The following is a 22,485-nucleotide window of genomic DNA, read 5'->3' as shown; positions in this document are numbered from 1 at the left end:
TTCATTAAAAGCCAAGTAACTAAAACCAGACTGGTTAGGTTAAGAGCTCTTTGAAAATGGTGGTGTATATATTGTGGCCTTCACAGCACTTGTCTTATTTTCTGGAATTGAAACTCAAGCTGCAGCAGTTGTGGAATGCCATCTAGAAATGAAAACATGCTTGGATAACCTATTTAGAGAAGTTGTTGAGAACTGTTTTTGATATGGATGATAACCCTGATAGAACATAAAGTTTCAGTGAGAAATGAAAATGGTCATACCCGGATAAATGTTAAAAAAAATACATAAAATTGGCCGGGCACAGTGGCTCATGCCTGTAATCCCAGCACTTTGGGAGGTCGAGGCGGGCGAATCACTTGAGGTCAGGAGTTCGAGAACAGCCTGGCCAACATGGCAAAATCCTGTCTCTACAAAAAATACAAAAGTAAGCTGGGTGTGGTGGTATGTGCCTGTAATCCCAGCTACTCGGGAGGCCGAGACATGAGAATCACTTGAACCCGAGAGGTGGAGGTTGCAGTGAGCTGAGATCACACCACTGCACTCCAGTCTGGGTGACAGAGTGAGACCCTGTCTTAAAAAACAAAACAAAACAAAAAACTTAAAATTGCTTCAGATTAGATGTGAATATGAGCAGCAGCTTGGCCTTTCTGTTTTCCAGAAGTCCTAGATTTGTGTTTTTTTTTTTTTTTTTTGAGTCTTGCTCTGTTGCCCAGGTTGGAGTGTACAGTAGCGCGATCTCGGCTCACTGCAAGCTCTGCCTCCCAGGTTCAAGCAGTTCTCCTGCCTCAGCCTTCTGAGTAGCTGGGATAACAGGTGCCCGCCACCACTCCTGGCTAATTTTTTTGTGTTTTAGTAGAGACGGGATTTCACCGTGTTGTTCAGGCTGGTCTTGAACTCCTGAGCTCAGGCAATCCACCTGCCTCAGCCTCCCAAAGTGCTGGGATTACAGGTGTGAGCCACCATGCCCAGCCAGCTTTTGGTTTCTTCAAGGGACTAGTAGTGAGAAGCAAGAGTTGAGACCCTCAGTTGTACATTTTTAATGCTCAAAATAGTGAGAGTAGTACACAGCAGGATGGATTTGGACTGTGGATGAATATTTAATAATAAGCCATAAGGAGAGGTTAAAATTAAATAATTTGCACTGTATGAGTATCTGTTTTTCTATCTGAAGTCTCGTTGAAAGATATTTGATGCATTTTGAGAGGTTCAGATAATCTGTGTATTTCATGCTTTCAATTTTCAGAAATCTCAGGGTTAAGCTAACATTTTTGACATGGTGCAAATTAACTGAATTTTAAGTAGGACTGTGAGAGTTGATGGCAGTGATGAGACAGATATTACAAAACAATTTTAGTCACTGATAAGATGAATTTGCTGCACTGTTATCTATAGCATTAAAACATAGACATTCCAATCATTTTCCCGTTCAACATTTCTGCTTTAATTAAGGCAGTTTTGGTCGTGCACTATTTGAAGAGAAATAAGTAGACGTTTCCTATGCCCTGGGCTGTCTAGATTGAATGTGAAGATAGGACTGCCTCAGGGCCCTGTATTGGAAATTTAGCCTGAAATTTGATTTACTCAGCCTCTCCATAGGCCCTTCATTCAGTTGGCTGATTTTGAAATCACCAACTCAGCCCTGATTTTCATACTTCCGTAAAAAGTTTTACCCTTTTCAGGAAAATCTAGAAAATAATCACATTTTATTTTTATCAGGCATAAATTCTAGTTTAAATAATTATGAGAAAATGAATTATTAGCCCTAGATTTTAGTTTTATTACAAATATATCAACATACATGTTTGTACACTTAATTACGAAGGTGACTCAGGTTGTGCAAAATCAGTATATTGTTTGAGCAAAAAATGTACTGTCATTTAATTTCTGTCATTTTAAGTCCAAACACTGTCTTGGCTGGTGAAAGTAGTAACAGTTTAAAATTGCATCACATGGTGAATTTCGAGCAGAACAGTTCTTTGTAGGCTGTGGGTCCTGGAGCAAAGCACCCTCTTTCCTCCTGTGTCCTCCACAGAGCTTCATTCAGGTGAGATGGGTTCCTGGCACATTCCTGTGGATCCCTCGGGGCTGAGCTCAGGTATTTCCTATAGGAAGCCTTTGTTAAAACCCATCCATGACAGACCCAGTGAGACACCCTCTTCTCGCCTTGCCTTGGTACTTTGTCCGTTCTGGATGGCTGCTGTGTTGCACTGCGACCTGTTCAGTCTGTCTCCTTCAGTGAATCTCCAGGACATGGAAGCTTGTTCATCTTTCTGCTTCCAGTGCTGGGCACAACGCACACAGTAGGTACTTAGTAAATGTGTGGTGAATGGATTCACCAAGTCCTTAAAGTGAACACCAGAATATTGAGGAAGAAAGAGAATGGGAAGGACCCATGCAGCCTTGGAGTGGGAGTGCCGGTGGAAGGGAGAACTGGCAGTTCTCAGGGTCTGCGCTCCTGTCTTCCGTCTTCACCTCCCCTCCGTTCCTCCTCTTCCAGACTCAGCCCTCACTTCTGCAGTGAGATTGTCCTTGCCAAGCACAGCAGTGGCCTTCTTGTCGAGTATAGCAGAAACCTTTACCCTTCACCTGACTGCATTCCTGGGCTGCATTTGGTACACCTGTTTCGTTGCTACACCTGGCTCCCTTCCCTCGTGTAATACCACACTGTCCAGAGTCTCTACATTTTCTGACCATTCTTCCAGCTTGTCTGTGGGTTCATTTTCCCTTTTCCCTTAAGCGGTGATATTCTCTAGGATTCTGTTCACTACCCATTGTTTTCCTTTCATATATTCCTCCTAAATAAAGTTCATGGGTTTTATTGCTTCCTATTGATTAATTCATCAATTAATGTGCTGGGTACACTGTTCAGCTTATGCCCTGGAGATATCATAGTGAATAAAACAGAGAAAATTCCCGCTCTCTGGGAGTGGATGTCCTCTTTGCTGACTTCTCTACCTGTTTTTCTAGGTCAGGCCTTACTCCCCAAGCTGTAGCTCATCGTGTCTCTTCCTTCTGGGTATTTTCACCTGGATTTCATATCAGAGCCTCAAGTTTCCTGTGTAGACCACTGAAGGCTCCCACTCCTGGGGATACGGTGATTGGCTTCTCCCTCTGCACACTCCATCTCATTTGGCTCCTGGCTTCCATCACTCATTCGGTCTCCAAATCCTGCCGCATTTCCCTCCTAACTGTGCCTTGGAGCTGGGCTTGCTTCCTCCCACCACTGCTGCCAGTTCAGGACCTCAGCCTCACCTGCCTGAAAGGGCAACGTGACCTGCTTCCAGCTGGGTCGGGTGCCCAAGGGAGCAGTCCTGTGTTCTTCTGTCAGAGGCAGCCTGAGCCTGTAGAATGCCCTGTAGGGCTCACCCATGTTCTGGCTTCTGCCTGCTTCAGCATCTTCTTTGCAAATTCGTGCTTCACGTGGATCCAGACGGTTTTTATTTCCTGATACACACCAGGCAGTTCATCTTTCTTGACCCAGTGCCTTGAGCTGTTTCTTCTGCCCTGTGTACTGTACGTGCTGTTCCTTCCCACCTTGGACGTGTTATTCCTCTTTATCTTGGGAATTCTTTTTTTTTTTTTTTTTGAGACGGAGTCTAGCTCTGTCGCCCAGGCTGGAGTGCAGTGGCACGATCTTGGCTCACTGCAGCCTCCGCCTCCTGGGTTCAAGTGATTCTCCTGCTTGAGCCTCTGGAGTCGCTGGGATTATAGGCATGCACTACCACGCCCAGCTAATTTTTTGTATTTTTAGTAGAGATGCGGTTTCACCATGTTGGTCAGGCTGGTCTCGAATTCCTGACCTCAAGTGATCTGCCCGCCTCGGCCTCCCAAAGTGCTGGGATTACAGGTGTGAGTCACCGTGCCCGGCCTCTTTTTTTTTTTTTTTTTTTTTAAGAGGGGCCCACTGTGTTGCCCAGACTGGAGCGGAGTGGTGTAGTCATAGCTCACTGCAGCCTCAAACTCCTGGGGTCAAGCGATCTTATTGCCTTCGCCTGAACAGCTGGGACTATAGGTGCCTGCCACCACACCTGGCTAAGTTTTTAAGTTTTGTAGAGACAGGGTCTTGTGATGGTGCCTGAATGGTCTTCAACTTACCCTGCTAATTCTTAAGCCTTCCTGAAAGTCCCCGTGTACTTACCTCAGTGTGAACGCAGCATCTGGCACACAGTAGGGATCAATATGTGGTTTTGGAAGGGCAGAGGAGGGAAGGAAGAAGCTGTTGGGTGAATGCTGCCTGCTTCTGTAGCACCGGGTGAGGGCCTTCCTGCCCATAGCTTTGTTCCTTTGACGCCCCGAGACGTGAAGGGCTGAGGCTCCACTCCTAGCCCTCCTGTATGACCTCGGCCCTGAAGCCCAGGGCCTGACTCACCAAACCAAAAATAAAATTCAGCGTCTACTTGTGAACTGGTTGTGTTTGGTAAGATGCTGATTTACATGGGGAGAGGTGCTGTGACTCATAGTCTGGGTGCTCATCCCTACACACTGCTGGTCTCTGAACAAAATCTTACCCTGGACATGTGCATGATCTAAAATTTGTCTTTTCACTTTTTAATGAACACTCGGTTGCACTAAGGTTTGATCAAGACTTGCAGACTCAGTTGTAAAATAAAATCATTGTTCTAAGAATACTTTGAAGGCAGAAAATGTTAATCACTGAATACCCTCTGCTCTTTTATTACTAGTAAGCTAAAAGGAGGTGGGTGAGCTTAACTATCATGCTCTTTTCCTGTACGCATAATAGAATTTTAGATGCAAATGTTTTCTCTCTGCTTATGGTCCAAAATCTTTTTTAGTATTGTTTACTCCAGAGCTCTCTTACTTGTTAAAACCTTCCTAAAAGTAAAAAATAAAATTTCTTGTATCCATCTAGATTTTTTCCCTAATGCCTTTCTGAATTTTTTTGTCAGGTCATTGTTTTTAATATTTTCAAAACTTAAGGATAGTTGTGTTATTAATACATATGTTAACATAACAAAAATTTCTGCCTTTGTAATAGAGAATGAATTAATAAACCGACTTCTTTTATGTCTTCACAGGGCAGCCCAATGGATCCAATGGTGATGAAGAGACCTCAGTTGTATGGCATGGGCAGTAACCCTCATTCTCAGCCTCAGCAGAGCAGTCCATACCCAGGAGGTTCCTATGGCCCCCCAGGCCCACAGCGGTATCCAATTGGCATCCAGGGTCGGACTCCCGGGGCCATGGGCGGAATGCAGTACCCTCAGCAGCAGGTTTGTGCTGGTCCACCGACCCCCTGCTTTTTTGTGATAGTTTTGTGTTTGCCCTTTGCTGTCCACCTAAGATTGATGTTAAAGAGAATTAGGGGGCATTGCACGGATTTTCTGGTTTAATTTTTATTGTTTCTATAATCACAAGTATAATTTTTTCTTTTAAAGATGGAAAGGTGAGCTTCTTAAAGTGGACAGAATACTCTTTGGTAGAAGGGCAGCAGGACCAGCTGTGTTTGATAGATGCACTGTGTCATAAATTTGCGGCAGATTATAACAGATGTAAGCTCTAAAGTGAACTTGACATTCTAACATTTTTGTCAGACTGTGTCAGATTTTGAGCTGTGAATAGACTATCTTAAGGTGAATTTTCAAGTCTTTTAAAGGTCTTTTCCATGAGGATGACATCAAGGTTTTAAAATTCAAAAAAAAAGGTTTAGTCTCCCAAAGTTATTTTGCTTTCATTTCTTAACAAATTATTTCTTCTGGACCTTTTGGAAAAGATTTCTGTATTTCATATAAGAGGATTTGATGTGCATCTGTTTTCTTAGGTCTTGATGGATTTTTGTGTTTTTACTTAAAAAAGACTTTTCCTGCTCTTAAAAGACCCAACATTTTCCTTCTTTTTCTCTAGAATCAAATGGTGTCACCTTAGATGACCATTTACCATCTAGCAGTAATAAACCTAGTCTTTTGGATACTTGAAAGAATACCCCTTTATGCTGGCTGGAGGAAGGATGAAATCTGGAAAAGACTCAATTAGATTCAGACTTGTTAGGGTATTTAGTTACAAGGAGCACCAGAAAGGCTTATTGATAAATCGCCATATCGTGCCTAAACCCTCAGGGAGGGGGTCGGCTGATGCTGCTGCACATTTTACTGCCCCAGGCCGGGGCGTCCCATAGTGCTGCCACCGCAACCGACAACAGGGCCTGACAGTGCTGTCTCAGGAAATGCTGCCATCTGACCAGACATCTTTTGTTGAGGGGGAAAAAATTAGATATAACTTCTGTTCTCTCTGACGTGGATATGGAGAATGATTGATCATACTTTCCATAAGACATAGCTGTATATGAACAGTTCATCAGTAGGTTGCTTCTGAGCCTTCTCGTTTATACACTATTTGATCTGTATTGTGATTCATTGTTTGTTTCATTATTATTGTTATTAATTTATTATCGAAATTTATTGTAATTATGACATTGTGTAAGTCTATGTTATAATAGCATGGCATGGTGGCACCCTCCTGTAGTTCCAGCTATTCGGGAGGCTCAAGTGGGAGGATCGCTTGAGCCCAGGAATTCGAGTCCAACCTAGGGGATGTATCGAGACCCTAAAAAAAAAAAAAAGAAATAAAATAAGTCTTTTATTTATATAATAAGAAATAAAAAGCTGTCTTTCCTCTTTATCTTTGCTCCCATTTGGATGATTTTTTTTTATGTTAAGGCCATTATGGGGGAAAATAGAGGTAGCTCAGCCTTTGAATCCTAGATGCAGATTGAACACCCTTTGCTGTTGTCAGAAGACCTCACCCTTCAATTACTGAAGGTTATCCACTCAGAATTCTAGCAGTCAGTTGCATACTTAATTGTTCTTTTAATGTTTTCCACATTATTCCTTTTTTTCCAGCAATATTTTGCTGCCTAGGGTAAAAATCTTTAGTTGTGGCTGCTAATTGTGAGAGGGAAATAATTTGTAAATGATGAAAAGCAAGGTGAAAGAGTTGCAATTTTCTCTCCTTCATTTTAGTTTTAAAGCAACTTCACCTTTAGTTGAGAGGAAGACGGCCCAGGCAGCTGGCTGCTAAAGTCCCCATTGCACTCCGTTGTTGATTTTATGTGGGAGCTAATAGTTGTGGATGATGCTCTGGCCACAGGAAGAGAGCAGAGGCGGGAGGGTAGTAAGAAGTAGTGGGACAGGCGGAGAGAAGTGGATGCTCGCCACTCTTGGTCTCCCCACCTTGCTTTTCAGCATGTTTCCCTGATGTAAGATTAAAAAGTCAGTTTCAAAAGGTGCTGTTCATGGCAAGCAGCCGGATCTCCCTGGTCTCTGAAGGAGTTAAGTCTTACTAGAAGTTCTAGATGTTGGCTTAGTTTCCAGTCCCAAAGTGGGAGTCAAACAAATGGAGAGGGTGTGCGAAGAATGATTACCTAGGAAATGTTTTTCATTATTTTCTTTCCCAAATGTGTAAAGCTAAAAGTAGAGGACATACACAAATATATAGAGTAATCTCAATTTTCTTAGCTTCTTCCATTTATTTAATCCCTGTGACTCTTACACACTTTTTAAATCCAATGACTCTTAGATTTATTTGAAGGAACAAATTGATGTAGATTGCCCATCAAGTATTTCAGCAAATTTTTAATTAAGATTTTAGATTAGATATTTTACTGCTAACCAAAAGAAATACTCAGTTCTAATTAAGCACAGATCTTTCTGATAATGAAAGGAAAATAGTATATCTGGTAAGAAATTGAATATCCTGGCTGCAGAAGTGTTGAACTTTCATAATGAGTTAATCAAAGTCATAGGTCTAAATAATCTGTATTGCCTTTTTACCCTTTCATTTAGTTAAATACAGCTTTGAAATATAGTATCTTGTTTTAAAATTTAAAAGGTTAAAAATAACGGAATGCACTTTTGAATGTGTATAACATTTTAAAGAAGACATACAGCTTTTATAATACCAAGGTCATGTGAACAGTTCTTAATAGTTTTTGAGATGGAAAAAAATAGTGAAGATCTAGAGCAAAGGTTATTAGAGCACATGCATTCATTTTGTTAGCTTGAGCCTGTGTTCTTTGTGGAGGAATTTTCAGTGAATTGCTTTGTTTCTGAATTTTGGATAATTATAAATTTGTCCACAAAGAAGGTCCTGGCACTGTGATTGGCTGCTGGTCCTATCCATCTTCCCTTAGGATTAATGTAATTGGCTAACCTTTGTTGTAGTTGGGGCTAATAATGTTCTTCGGGGAAAAAGTTGAAAGATAATTATGACATTGAGTATTTATTGAGTGGACATCACCACCTAGGCATGACTTTGCTTTGGATAGCTTCCAGAACTTTCTGTGTTTGGTTTGTGAACCTCTAATGAGCTGAATCCAGTTCATTTAATACTGCTCATATATTTCTGCACAGGATTAAAATGCAGGAATTCAAGTTTGTAAATTGAGTTGCCCACTTACCAGCTGAGTGGTAAGTTGTCTTTGGCTCAGGGGTCACAGTTTGATTCCTGGCTGGCATTCTGCTCCTGTGATACGAATTTTAAATGAGTATTTTGTTAGAAAGAACTGCAGTGCTGATGTGAAATTTAACATGGAGAGTATCACTGTTTATTTTTTTGTCTCTGAAAGTCTGAAGGAACTGGCCACTGACTGTGTTTGATTTTAGTATTACCCTGGTGGTCTTTGATTTGTATGGTGATAATTGTGTTTTTGAGATATACTCATGACTGGATCTTTGAAGCATGACGTGATAATAGTACATCATTTTAGTCTTTATTAACTGGAACTAGATTTGTGGTCTTTCACTTGCTGATTCTCCCACATCATCAGGCAAATACATGGCTAAACAGATTAGTTTTGCACGGTGCCCTAAAAACTAGTCTACTTGAGTTTTTATTGAGTTCAGGGGGGAAATGAATTTTCTATGCCTCTGTGGAGAATGTTCTGCCTCCAGGCTTCTGGAATTCAGACCTGGGGTTGGTTAACAGAAGTACTTTGGCTGATTTAATCTATTAGACAGCTATACAGAAGATGCATAATTTTTGAGGTTACTAGAATCTGACTCTTGAGTTTTTCAGATTAAAAAAAAAAAAAAAACCCAACCTTAAAGACACCAAGATATACTTTGCTGGATCAGGAATGCTGATTTTGTTTCATTGTTCTTGTCCTTTATGATCATAAATGTACACCTAGGCCTTTGCCAACTTGTTTTAAATAATATTTTCATATAAAATGGCACCCAGGAGAAATAGCTTACAGAAGCTAAGCTATTTATTTGTGTCAAGTAGATTTCAATTATGTGGACTAAGATTTTCCCTGAGTTTTTTTGTAATTGGGTTGATATTTTAATTATTCTTATAGATGTTTGATAATATGCCTGTTGGAATTATAAAACGGCAAAAAAAAAAAAAAGCAAAATGAGAGATTTAAGTTCATGCGTGCTTTTATGATGGGAAAACATTACTTTTAGTTTTTAAAGGCGTATCTGTATTGTGAAGAACTTTAAAGCAGGAACATAGAAGATGATCCTTGTTTTGAAATAGAAAATGGCAAAATTAAATATAAACTAATTATTTTTGTTAAGGTGATTCATCTGAACTTATTACTTCATACTGAAGTAAAAACAATTCAAAACAGGTTTCCTTGAAGAGGGCTTGAAAAAGATTGATATTCTAATTTTGCTGCATGTTTTTTGAGTAAAATATTTATTTCAGAACATAAGCATTTTATTTGGTACCTTCTTAACAGCCAAAACACTTCTTCCAATGCAAATGTTTATTTTGGCAGCAGATGTTTCTAAAAAGGAGACAAACATTACAATTGTTTGGCTAAAATAAATGTTTCCTTTGGGGTTATTAAGGCAGCCAGGCAATTTCTAGGTTTTCCACCTGTGTTAATTTATATTGTTGATCTATTCAGGAAAAAAAATATATTTCTTTTAAATGTAATTGAAGCCATGTTTTGATACAGTTTGTTTGCATGATAGCTCTGAAAAGTAAGGATGAATGGGGAGAGGAAGACTGGTTTAAGACTTAAAAATTCCAGAGTTTTTCATCATGAAATGTTTATTATGATTCAATCTTTGAATCCTACATGTGAATCCAATACTCAGGGCTTGATTTTTGTTTTATCTAAAAAAGAGCTTAGACTTCCTATGTTTGCAACTGTGATGGTGTGTCCAGGATGAGAAAGGATAAGTTGACTTAGTATAATGGAGAGGAATGGGTGCCTGGTGCCTGTTTTACATTCAGACTCTTAATTTTTTGATAGTCTTTATATTTACTTAAAGATGCCCGTTCATATCTGTGTGCACATATATGCTCCCACATGTGTATAAAAAACAGAACATTCATGTGACAATAGCATTCTCCTGTAATGAAACATATGTGTATATGTATATTTATATGTTAAACATATTTGTAGATATACATATATAAACACACAAATAAAATGAAGGTGAACACTTTGGCCAGTAAAATAATGAAATGCTGTGAAATTTCACTGTGTTATTTACAGCATTTTCATACATTCGTGTTCTGTACTAGGAGACTTGGAGCCCAGCTGATTTGCTTGTGCACCTGAAATGTCTGGAGGCCCCTCAGCAGATTGCAGATTTTTATAAATAATGGCCTTTTGTTGGCCACATTTTGTGGTGGTTTCCTCAGTTGTTCTTCAGCAGTGAACATGAAAGTATTTAAGGTTTACCAGCAAAATACATTTATACCTCACATTTCTGCTTCCAAGTAGAGAGCAGATGCTACTGGCTGTGATGCCAAAGCTCCCTGTAGATGGAGTTTTGTAGTAAGAAAATATTTTTGGGTTAGGCACGGTGGCTCATGCCTGTAATCCCAGCACCTTGGGAGGCCAAGGTGGGCAGATCACGAGGTCAGGAAATCGAGACCATCCTGGCTAACACGGTGAAACCCTGTCTCTACTAAAAAATTCAAAAAAATTAGCCGGGCATGGTGGCAGGCGCCTGTAGTCCCAGCTACTCGGGAGGCTGAGGCAGGAGTATGGCGTGAACCTGGGAGGTGGAGCTTGCAGTGAGCCTAGATCGCACCTCTGCACTCCAGCCTCAGCGACAGAGCAAGACTCCTTCTCAAAAAACAAACAAACAAACAACAACAACAAAAGGAAATATTTTTGAAAAGATTTGTAAATTCCTATAATACCTAACTGGTTTTGTTTACTTTTTATATTGTATTTGGGTTTAAACATGTTTGAATTGTGACATTCTTAGAACGATATATTAGAAGAGATCACATTTCAGGTTAAATACAGATTTTTAAATCTTTAGCCTTTTTCTTAAAAGTGAGAGATCAGATTTTACCTGAAAGTTTAATGAGAAAATGTGAGATGATTTCACTTTAATTTGGAAAGCTGCTTTTATATCAGGATGTTTATATTGATACATTTGTTTTTTATCTGTACATTTACATTATTCTCAATTTTCTAAGCTTATAAACAGTATATAGCGCCTATTCTCTGCTGGTAGTTTATACTGTTTTGTCATGTACTCATGAGTTCCACTATGTATTTTACAATATAGACTTTCAACCTAAAATATCTGTAAGATTTTCTATTTTATTTTTGAGATGTAAATCTTAAATGTATGTTTTATTTTTAATTTTTAGAGACAAGGTCTTGCTCTGTTGCCTGGGCTGGAGTACAGTGGCATGAACATGGCTCACTATAGCCTTGACCTCCTGGGCTCAAACAGTCCTCCCACCTCAGCCTCCCAAGTATTTGGGACTACAGGCATATATCACCATGCCCAGATAATTTTTAAATTTTTTTGTAGAGACGAGGTCTCACCATGTTGCCCAGGTTGGTGTCGAACAAGTGTGTGTTTTAGGTAGCATTGAATTATTTGAGTATATTTTAAATAAGTGTGATTTATTTGCTTTCACCAAAGAAACATTAAACATGATATTTCTGTTAAAATGTTAATAATTCAAATAAAGGTAACAGTCGACATCAGTAAAATCAACCAACCATATCCCTTCAGTGCTCCTTGAAAAACAAATGCTAAACAACAACGGAAATCCCACAAGATAAATGGAAAGTTAAAGCGATTAAGTGACGTATCTTAGACAAGTGGTTCTCAAACTTTGCCGAATGTTAGAGTCTCCCAGGGCATTAAGAAAATCCTGCCACGGATGCCTAAGGATGCCCATATCAATGACACCTGACTGTGAAGGCCTTAATCTCCCGTGACCGCCCTGTGAGTCAGGGTATTAGAGGGAGGCCACGTCAGCGAGCGGGGGCAGCTTACACCCTCTGGAGGCTTGGTGGTGATGGCTGGTTCTTGGCCCACTCGGTGAATCAGAGACTCACCACTGACCCAAAGGAATGAGATGAGCCCAGAACCAGGAGCTGGGCTGGTTGAGTCCTTGCCTATTAACGTCTAATCTGTGTGTGATACCGGGAAAATCTGGATCTCATCGTGCTCCTCTGCCAGATGAGAGGGTTGGACTATAAGACCTCCCAGCTTGGATTTCCCCTTTAAAGTAACAGTAAGTGAATGTCTTTTTATTTCAGTACTAGATTTTTGTTTGTTTGTTTGTTTGTTTGAGATGGGGTCCTGCTGTGTCACCCAGGATGGAGTGCAGTGGCACGATCACAGCTCACTGCAGCCTTGACCTCCTGGGCTCAGGTGATTCTCTCACCTCAGCCTCCTGAGTAGCTGGGACTATAGGCGCATGCCACCACACCCAGCTAATTTTTAATATTTTTGTAGAGACAGGGTTTTGCCATGTAGCCCAGGCTGGTTTGAACTTCAGGACTCAGGTGATCCACTTGCCTTGGTCTCCAAAGTGCTAGGATGATAGGCATGAGCCACCATACCTGGCCTCAGTATTAGATTTTAAAGTCTTGTTATTTCAACAGTCTTGTGAAATGTATGGGTTGATGCTTGACAAATTGTATTAATATAACTGCTGACCCAAATTCTTTAAAATTCTTTTTGAAAGAGAAAGAGGTGTTTCTTCTTCAAAGATTAGCAGATTGTTGGAATCAGTCTAATAAATTATTTTCCAATTCTTAATTTTATTATTATTTTTTTAAATGAATGCATTCTCAGATAAGGTCTTTGTTCTGAGAGAACCTGGTATGTGTTAGATGTGTAGAGTGCAGCCTGTCCTTTTTGATATGTAGAAAATCTTAAGGTTGACATTCTTGGAATCACAAAAGAAAGCAGAGAGATCTAGCAATTACTCATTTTTAAGACATTGCTACTTTCTAAGTAGTTCTGAAAAGTATATATTGTACAATATTGGGACAAATTGTATAAAGTGAAGTTGGGATAGAAATAAGTTTCAAGATTTATGTTCTAGGCATTACTTTAACTCTTTAACTCCCATGAGGTAGGCTAGATGGCTTTGTTTTTGTATTTTAAAATAGGTTTTTTTTTTCTAAAGGCAAGAAGTTTTTTCTTTTATGTTAATAGCCAGCCAATAGTTAAATTCTTTATGGCAAAAAATTCTTTTTGGCAGTTTGATTATTTTTACATGTAACAAACTTATTAAAGCTATTTGCCCCTATTATAGTTTTGAAAAGGAACTTTAAAAGTTAAATCTGTAGTTGTGAATGAAATTAAGAAAACTCTTAAGCCGAGAAGGTGCAGAGGAAGAAGATGGGTGGGAGCGTGAGGGAAGTAGGGGATTATAAAGAAGCAGCAGCCTCGCTTCTCAGAGTGGCCTGTGGACCCCTCCGCAGAGCCAGCGAGCCTTGCTTAATCCAGGCTTCGTCAGGCCTCGAGAGCAGCTCTGCAGTTGGACTCGAGTTTAGAAATGTTTGGGACGTCCTGGATTTGAGATCTGAGTGTGGGTAGTGTGCGTGTATAACACAAACATCCCTTGCCTACTTAAATAGCCCCAACCCAAAATTTTGGTCACTAGATAAACAGCAGGAGTTACCCAGCTTCCCAATTCTTACAGAGAAGTGTGTTTAATTTAGAAAGCAGACCATATTCCAAAGAATGAGCCAAATTCATCCCCCTTTATTGATATTGACTTGGTAAGAGCATGCTTTTTTTTTAAGTAACTACCAAGCAAACCAACCTGTAGAATTGGCTCTTCAGGGTTAGTCAAAGGCAGGAATCCAAGTCAAGATCTATAAAACACCGAACATTCAGAAACAGAGTCAGACTAATGTTAATAGCAAAAATATGCAGGTATTAGAATTAAAATGCAAAAACCTGTCATTGCTGGGGTAATTAAGTTTTACTTAATGGTCCTGAGACATGGCATAACCAGCCTCACTTGGATAGTTGTAGTAGCTAGTCCTCAAGAGAGCTGGAGACAAACGTCTTTTGGAAGAAAGCTTCAGTCTGAGATGCACCGCAGAAAAGACAGCTACGTAGGGATGGTTTTCCAACCTGAGCTGCCAATGATAGCGAGAGCATGCCTGAAAGCAATAGCTCTTAAAACACTCTAAGTCACCGGGGTCTGTCGGGGGCTGGGGGAGGGATAGCATTAGGAGAAATACCTAATGTGGTGCAGCAAACCAACATGGCACTTTATACCTATGTAACAAACCTGCACGTTGTACACAGTTGACCCTAGAACTTAAAGTGTAATAATTAAAAAACAAAACACACACAAAAAAACGCTCTAAGTAAGGATTAGATGTTCCTTTATAATCAGTATCATAATCATTGTTTCCAAAGAGAACTGGGAAAAGAAAAAGGCCGGAATAATTATTGGCCTATGGGATCTGTGACCTCAGATGCTTTCTTAAAAGGGTCAGCCAACAAGGAGGCTTCCCTTGTTTTCTTTTTTTTTTTTTTGAGAGAGAGTCTCGCTCTGTGGCCCGGGCTGGAGTGCAGTGGCTTGATCTCGGCTCACTGCAAGCTCCACCTCCTAGGTTCACGCCATTCTCCTGTCTCAGCCTCCCAAGTAACTGGGACTACAGGTGCCCACCACCATGCCCGGCTTATTATTATTATTTTTTTTTAGTAGACATGGGTTTTACTTTGTTAGCCAGGGTGGTCTCGATCTCCTGACCTCGTGATCCACCTACCTTGGCCTCCCAAACTGATGGGATTGCAGGCATGAGCCATCACGCCCGGCCCCCTTTTTTTCAATTAGTATATTACCTTGAGATTTCCAGTAGGATCTTCAGGTATCCCAATAGTCATTTTCCAGACATCTTAAGGATTTACATCTCTGGAGGTTCTCCTCAGTGTCCTGGGCTTCATGGAGAAATAGGGCCTACCTTCTTTTCTTCCTACTTGTGGGTCCTGTGCCATTCGTTAGGGGTCATGGGGACGACAAGATCTTACTCTTCAGCAATTGGCCAAAATTTGATGTTTAGTGTCTTAGTTTCTTTTCTGTTGCTATAGAAGAATATCACAGACTGGGTAATTTATAAAGAAAGACAATTTATTTCTTACTGTTATGAAGGTTGAGAAGTTAAAAGGCATGGTGTTGGCCTCTGGTGAGGGCCTTTTGCTCCTTCATAGCTTGGTGGAAGGCATCACAGGGTGAGAGGGTAGGAGCACGCCGGCTCAGATCTCTCTTCCTCTTCTCATAAAGCCATGAGTCCCATTGTTGGGGACCTCATTCTGATGACCTTATCTAATTGATTTCTGGGGTCCCTACCTCCAATCAACATATGAATTTGGAGATTAAAATTTCAACACATGAAATTTAGGGAATACATTCAAATCATAGCAGTTGGGGAGACGAGGAAATACTAGAATTCCCTTCAGCTGCCAGAAAGAGCTAATCTCTTCTTTCTGCCCTAGTGTCTCTGGCTGAGTTCTCACCTGTTCTTCTTCCTTCTTAGCTTCAAAATAAAAGGATGGGAAGAGTGATAACTTGGTCACATCACTGGCCCTTAGTCTTCATGGCATCTGATGTATCACAGCACACTTCCAAGAATGGTGGTTAAGGGATGCTTCACTGCACATACACAGCAGGCCATGAGAGTGATAAGCACACAGTGGAGAATGAGGCATGAGGCTCCAGGAGGGATTCCAGCTCTGACCAGGAAATCACCACTGCTGCGGAAAGCCACCAAGGTCTGGCAAGGAGCATCATGCAGTGTGCTTACTTCCCAGTCAAACTCTGCTGTGATCTAACAAAGAATTTGAGTCATGTGAATGTACACAGGTTGCAAGAGAGGCTGCAAATTTGATTTCTGATTTCTAAAGTTTGAAGGCAGGACTTTTTGGTTGCTCACTCTTTATAGGGAACACAGAATTGTTCTCGACAGTTCCAAAGTTTTTCTTGTGTAAAAATTTCCCTCTTCAGTGTCGCCTCCTATAGTTTTCCTGTCTCAGTACCTGGTAGCTCCTTCCTGCCCACCGCCTAGGTCACAACCTGGTCCTCCTCTGTTTCTCAGCCTTTAAATCTTTTTCTCAGCCTTTTTCATCTGTTCTGACCTTTGTATTTCCTTTCCTCCTGCTGGGAAGGCTTTTGGCCAGGTCTTGCAGGGCTTGCTATCTCAGGTCCTTGAGACATTTCTCTGACTTAAGTAAAATTGCACACTCCCACTGCCTCCTGCCCTGTTCTGTTTTCTCCAGTTCTCTTATCCCCTCCTGAACCTCACTCGTCTGATGCTTCCATTAGAACATATGCCCTAGGCCGGCAGGGACTGTTTTCCCCAGGTGTGGACCCATCATCTAGAGCCCTACATGGCATTTCACAAACATTTCCAAACTACAAATAAAGAAGTTGCTGAATCGTAGACTCTGACGAGTGAAATCTGTCCAGCTTGATGCAAAAATGTCTGTGTGCTTTAGCTGTGTATCTGCCTCCCATGGTTAGCTCCGAGGTGGGCTCGTTCACCAAGGCTTTCATAGTTTCCACTAGAATCCCGGTGCCCAGGTGCTCTGAGAACAAAGCCTGGAGACAGCTGCGGGACTGTGTTTTTAATGCTGCTTTCAGATTCCTAAGGAAATTTTGATGCCTGAGAGATTGTTCTAGCAGAGTGGTTTTCAGTCTTGCTCATTTCAGTGTGTGTCATATCAGGGATCTATGTTTCTTCCTCTCTGATTCTAACCCCGTTGAGTAAATCGGAGATGGCTGCTATTCTGCTGTAAGGCCCGTCATGTCTCAGAATGATCCCTTGTGCTGGGTGTAATACCTCCGTCTGGAGAAGGTTGAGTCGGATTTGGTGTATGTGTGATGGGAGCTAGGTTCTTCATCCCAACACCAGTCATTCAACAGTGCTTACTGAAGAACGTCGCCAAGTAGTTAGGATGCCGTACATACAAAACAGATGTTCTTCTGTTAGCGATTTGCTGCTGGAGGGAAGAGAGTTCTGCCACGTATGGTGGAAGAACAGGGCCTGGAAGATGGGCTTTGAGTCTCTGTGGGGAGGGCACAGTTCACATCCATGTTTGTGCTGGGATCCCGGAAGGGCTTTTGATGGCATTTTAGTTCTCTGTCACTGAGTGTTTGGACCCAGACTTGATTTTCACAATGCTTTATGGGCTGCTGCCATTATGCATACACTACATCGTGAGCCTGTTTCCAAAGCAGAGGTCATGGCTACGGCTGAATGACAGTTGCACCTCAGAGTAGAGGAATGAAATTTAGGTTGCATTCTTAAAAAATCATCATTGCTGTGTGCTTTTATTCTCCTGCTGAGGATCTAAGTGATGATAAATATGAGACGGAGTCTCTGTCACCCAGGCTGGAGGCAGTGGCCGGATCTCAGCTCACTGCAAGCCCTCACCCCGGGTTTTACTTATTCTCCGCCTCAGCCTCCCCGAGTAGCTGGGACTACAGGCTTCCCACCTCGCCTGCTAGTTTTTATTTCTTAATAGAGACGGGTTTCACCGTGTTAGCCAGGGATGGTTCTCGATCTCCTGACTCCTCATGATCCACCCGCCTCTCGGGCCTCCCAAAGTTGGGATTATAGGCTTCGGTTTCACCGCGCCCGGCTGATAAATAATTTTGATGACGATAATGACAGGAATGTGGTGCCTCCATGTAACTGGCATCATGATCATTGTCTCCTCTCTGGGCCCAATTTCTTATTTGTATCATATGAGAAGTAGCCTCTGGATGACAGTAACAATAACAGCAATCTCTGTGCCAGGTCTTATGGTAAGTCCTTTTACATGGATGTTCTCCTTTAATCCCTGCCATCTTTCTATTCATCTCCATTTTATGAATAGTAATAGTAGCTCATGTTTATTGAGGGTTTACTCTGGGTCAGGCACTTGCTTGTTTTGCTTGTTTTATATGGATTAACTCACCCAGTCCATGTAACGGCCTCTGAGATGGGCATTGTTATATAGTCATCCTCAATTTACAAATGAGGAGGCTAGGGAAGGGGCTAATTGTGGGCTGTTCAAAGCTACTTGCCTACTAAGTGCTACAACAAGCATGTCAGTCTCCCTTTAGCCTGAACTCTGGGCGACACAGACTGTTTTACATTCGGTAAAGCTGGAATCCTCGCCACTGGACACTAGAGTCTTTGGTGCCTTAAATACTAAGACTGGGATTATACTAAGGTAGCCTCATTTTGACTGGAATATTCGCTTTCAATGAAAGTCTTTTGTGACCTTTTTAACAAAATTGGAAATTGAATGTTACCTGCCACGCCTGTCACACTTGGAGGGATGCTTTTGAGGGGAATTTCACATAATATAACATTAATCCCTTAAAAGTGTACAGTGCAGTAATGTTTACTGCAGGAATAGGTTTGTACAGCCACCTCCTCTGTCTAGTTCCAACATTTTCACCACCCCCAGATGAGACCCTGGACTCCTTAAGTAGTCACTCTCTGTTGTCCCTCTTACCCCCAGGCAGTGGCTAACCTGCCTTCACCTCTGGATTTGGATTCTGTTTTGATGTTTCATGTAAACAGAATGATACATAATATAGACCTCAGTCTGGCTTTTTCCACTTCTAACATACTGTTTTCAAGGTCTTCATCTCTTCTAGGTGCATAAAAATTCAGCACTTCATTCCTTTTTATGGCTTAATAATAAATAATAATAAATAAAATAGTAAAGCCTTGTAGGAAGGGTGCAGGAGAGGTGGGTGCCTCTGCTTGTCAGAAAGGTGGCCTTCATGGGTGGATTGGCCGAGTGTAGAATTCCTAGATTGATATACTTTCCTCAAAAGCTGTTGTTCCCACTGTCCCTGAGCTTCTAGCATGTCTGTTGAGAAGTCCAAGGCCTCTTCTTTTGTATGTCACTGATTGTTTTTCTCTCTGAGACTTTTAAACTTGATTTCCAAATGCATTAACTTCTTTGGAGTTGGTATTTTTCCATCTGTTTTGCTAGACTATCAGTATTAAATTAAATCTGTTGTTAAATCAGTATTAAATTAAATGAAATCTATTGGATGTGCATCGCATTTTGTTTATTCATCCATTGATAGACATTTGGTTGTTTCCCACCTTTTAGGAATTATAACTAGTGCTATTGTGAACATTTGTGTATAGGTATTTATTTGAATACTTACTTTCAATTATTTTGAGTATATACCTACGAAGTAGAATTGCTGGATCATGGTGATTCTGTATGTTAACTTTTTAAGGAACTGCCAACCATTCTCCATAGTGGCTAAAAAATTCATTTACACTAGAAACAGGATTTACTCATTGGTCCGTTATTTACTGAGACTCCTAAGTGTCAGGGAATCTTGCCAAACCCTTTCCATATACCATTTCCATAATTCGCCAACCATGAGGTAAGTAATACTACCCACTTTGCCAGTGGGGGAAACAGCGTTAGGGTAGCCCAAGTGCATACAAACTTCTAAGTTGAGAATTTGCTTTTCTAGTAGATAGTAGCCTTAAAGATCCCTTCTAGCCCAGCATTGCTGTATGTGCAACACACCCACTGGGCAAGGTCATTTTGGGTGGCTCATAGACACAGCATTACGTGAACCTGGAGTCACAGAGCAGGGAAGTTGTTCTCATTGGTGTCAGTATGTCAGAAAGCACCCTTCCAACACTTCATAGTGCCTCCTACCCCATTTCCTTTTCTCTGAAGAACAGGCATCTATGCTTTGGGTAGCATCAACATCTGGTTAGAATGTAACCATATTGTGTTCTCTTCATGGTATTCATTTTTTCTGGTAATCTTTTGTTTACATTGCACATATTTTATATTTATGGTAGTATGCAAAGTTTTTTAAATACAATTATTTGAATTAAAAAGTATTTCACTGGAAAGAAAAACAGTTCCTACTGTAAGTTGCTTGCTTACTTTGAGTTTAACTCCAGCACATGTATTTTCAATGTCCACAGTGTGATTAGTCCTGTACTAGTCAAAATACCAAGACGGCCAACTGGGGCTTTGCCCGAGGACCATGGCAGGGACACCCCCAAGAGAGATATGCTGAGTAGCGCACAGGTAGAGATACACTCCTGGGGCTGTGGTAACACTTCCAGGGCACCCCTGGGCTGGGATACAAGGACCGGGATGTAGGGAAGTATTAGGCTGTGTATGTAATCCAGACCGATTCTAATAATGATATGTATTTACTAAATTTTAAAAATTGATATTTTGCATTTAGATAAATGCCATATCTCATGTATCCATTGCCATCCATAGCTATTGTTTTGGCTGAAGAAATTGAGAATATTATTAAGGTCTTTGGATAGTTTGTTCACTTAGCTGTCAATAGATATTTATTGGTGCAGCCCCTAAGTGGGTGAACTCAAAGTACATCATGGGAACAGACACGTACTCAGGTATTTGGATGCAGTGAGGAGTGCTGGGTCAAGATCTATGGACCATACTCTGGGAACACCTGAAGCTGCATGGGGTGGAATAGGTGCCCCTAGACCTGATCTTGCCAGGAGGAGTTTGCTGGGTCTGGGGAGAGAGGTATGTGCCCTAGAGCTGGTAGAGTGTGCTTTTCAAGTTCAATTAGATTGTAAAGGGTCTCGTGAATTTTACAGAGTTTTTCTACATTTTCAGTTTACACATGATTATGAGCATAGAATCTAGCTTTCTTCCCTTCTTGCTTCCAAATTTTCCTTTCATCTTTGTTCTGCTTTTGGTGCTTTGATGGATCAATTCAGAAAGCCACAGGGCTGCCGCTAAAGGCTGGCTGGATCTTGTTTGATCATTTTTTAAGAAGAGAAACTGTTTCTTCACTTGGAGCAAGGGCTCAGGCTTCAGAGAGTGAAAAAATTCATAATCTATCCATGTTTCAGAGAGAATGGAAGTGCAGTATGTCTGTAAACACTGTTTTGATAAGTAGATCTTTAAAATTGGTGTATAATTTCTATTAACCTTATTTTCTATATATCAGAGTGCATCATGCAATTATAGCACCTCTATGGCAGTTAAGTTTATATATAAAGAATTAATATTTTTGCTTTGCAGTTTACATTGCTGATGACTTGCCTTGAGATAGGAACTTGCCAAAATCTAAAGTGTCTAGGCAATATACTCAACACTGGCATTTATTCTGGTGTGTTTAACCTGGTGAAGGACGACACAGGGAACAAGTAAGAAGTGAAGTTTCGAATAAAACCGACTGCCTTGCCCTGTATTTCCTTTTCCTCTATCATCTTTCCATATTATAACTTTTGGTTAAATCAGCTGTGTTTACATTGATATAACTATAAATAACTGTCTGTAGTTGAGTCATGGACTGTAAGCATATTTCACTCTACAGCTTGTTATCCAGGAGTTGATAACCGCCCGTTATTTCACTTTTAATGAAAATGTATACATCACCAGTTTATCCTCAAGCTCTGATAGAACTGTGCAATTCCTCTCAAGATGGTGGAATCCCATTAGTTAATGAGACTCGAGTGAACGCTTTCATGTCTGTGGGATGGCCATCATCTTTGAATAGCCTTTCAGTCTAGGGAGATGTCCACATCGCAAAAGCCTCTGCCTCCGTAATTTAGGATTCAGAACTCACCACAGCCTCTCTTGCAGCCAGGGATGCATTCAGGTGGCTTTGCAGTAAATTCTTTAATTAGACCACCATACTAGACTTTGATTTGGAAGTAAGCACTTTGCATGTTGCTCTTAAATTTTGTGTGGCTTTCAGCAGCAGTGGTGATCTCCTGGTCAGAGCTGGAATCCCTCTGGGAGGCCCCTGCCCATTCTGTATCTCTGTGCTTTATTACCCTCCTGGCCTGCTGCTGCATGCCGAGAAAGCATCCCTAACGCCATTCTTGGAATTACTTTGACCTCAAACCTGTTTTCTGAATTCGTGGTCTTGTCTTTATGTAATCCCTCGCTTTTAGTAGGGTTCATCTAGTAGCTTTGTAGAAAGGGTGCAGGAGGTGGGGTGCCTCTGCTTGTCAGGAAAGGTGGCCTTCATGGGTGGATTGCTGAGTGTAGAATTCTAGATTGGATATACTCTTTTCCCTCAAAGCTGTTGTTCCCCACTGTCCCTCTGAGTTTAGCATGTCTGTTGAGAAGTCCAAGGCCTCTTCTTTTTGTATGTCACTGATTGTTTTTCTCTCTGGAGACTTAAAAAATTTGATTTCCTTGGTTTCTAAAATGTGGATGAACTTTGGAGTTGGTATTTTCCATCCATTTTGCTAGACTCATCAGTAGTAAACTGGTTGCTGTTTTTTTCTTTGTTAGGGGA

General features: G+C 41.0%; 1 protein-coding gene across 7 annotated transcripts in view; it reads left to right on the top strand.

The window, feature by feature from the left end:
• The window catches only part of ARID1B (AT-rich interaction domain 1B), a 442,915-nt gene that overhangs the window by 48,304 nt on the left and 372,126 nt on the right, over positions 1 to 22,485 (top strand). For all 7 annotated transcript variants that reach the window (XM_031667341.1, XM_031667340.1, XM_031667337.1 and 4 more), the window contains exon 2: positions 5,037 to 5,231. In XM_031667341.1, the coding sequence (XP_031523201.1) occupies positions 5,037 to 5,231 (195 nt within the window). The remainder of the gene's footprint in view (positions 1 to 5,036; positions 5,232 to 22,485) is intronic.

This window comes from Papio anubis, chromosome 6 (assembly GCF_008728515.1).
Source record: "Papio anubis isolate 15944 chromosome 6, Panubis1.0, whole genome shotgun sequence".
Lineage (NCBI taxonomy): Eukaryota > Metazoa > Chordata > Mammalia > Primates > Cercopithecidae > Papio > Papio anubis.
Note: the sequence above shows the minus strand (reverse complement) of the source record. Positions and strands in the feature narration are given on the sequence as shown.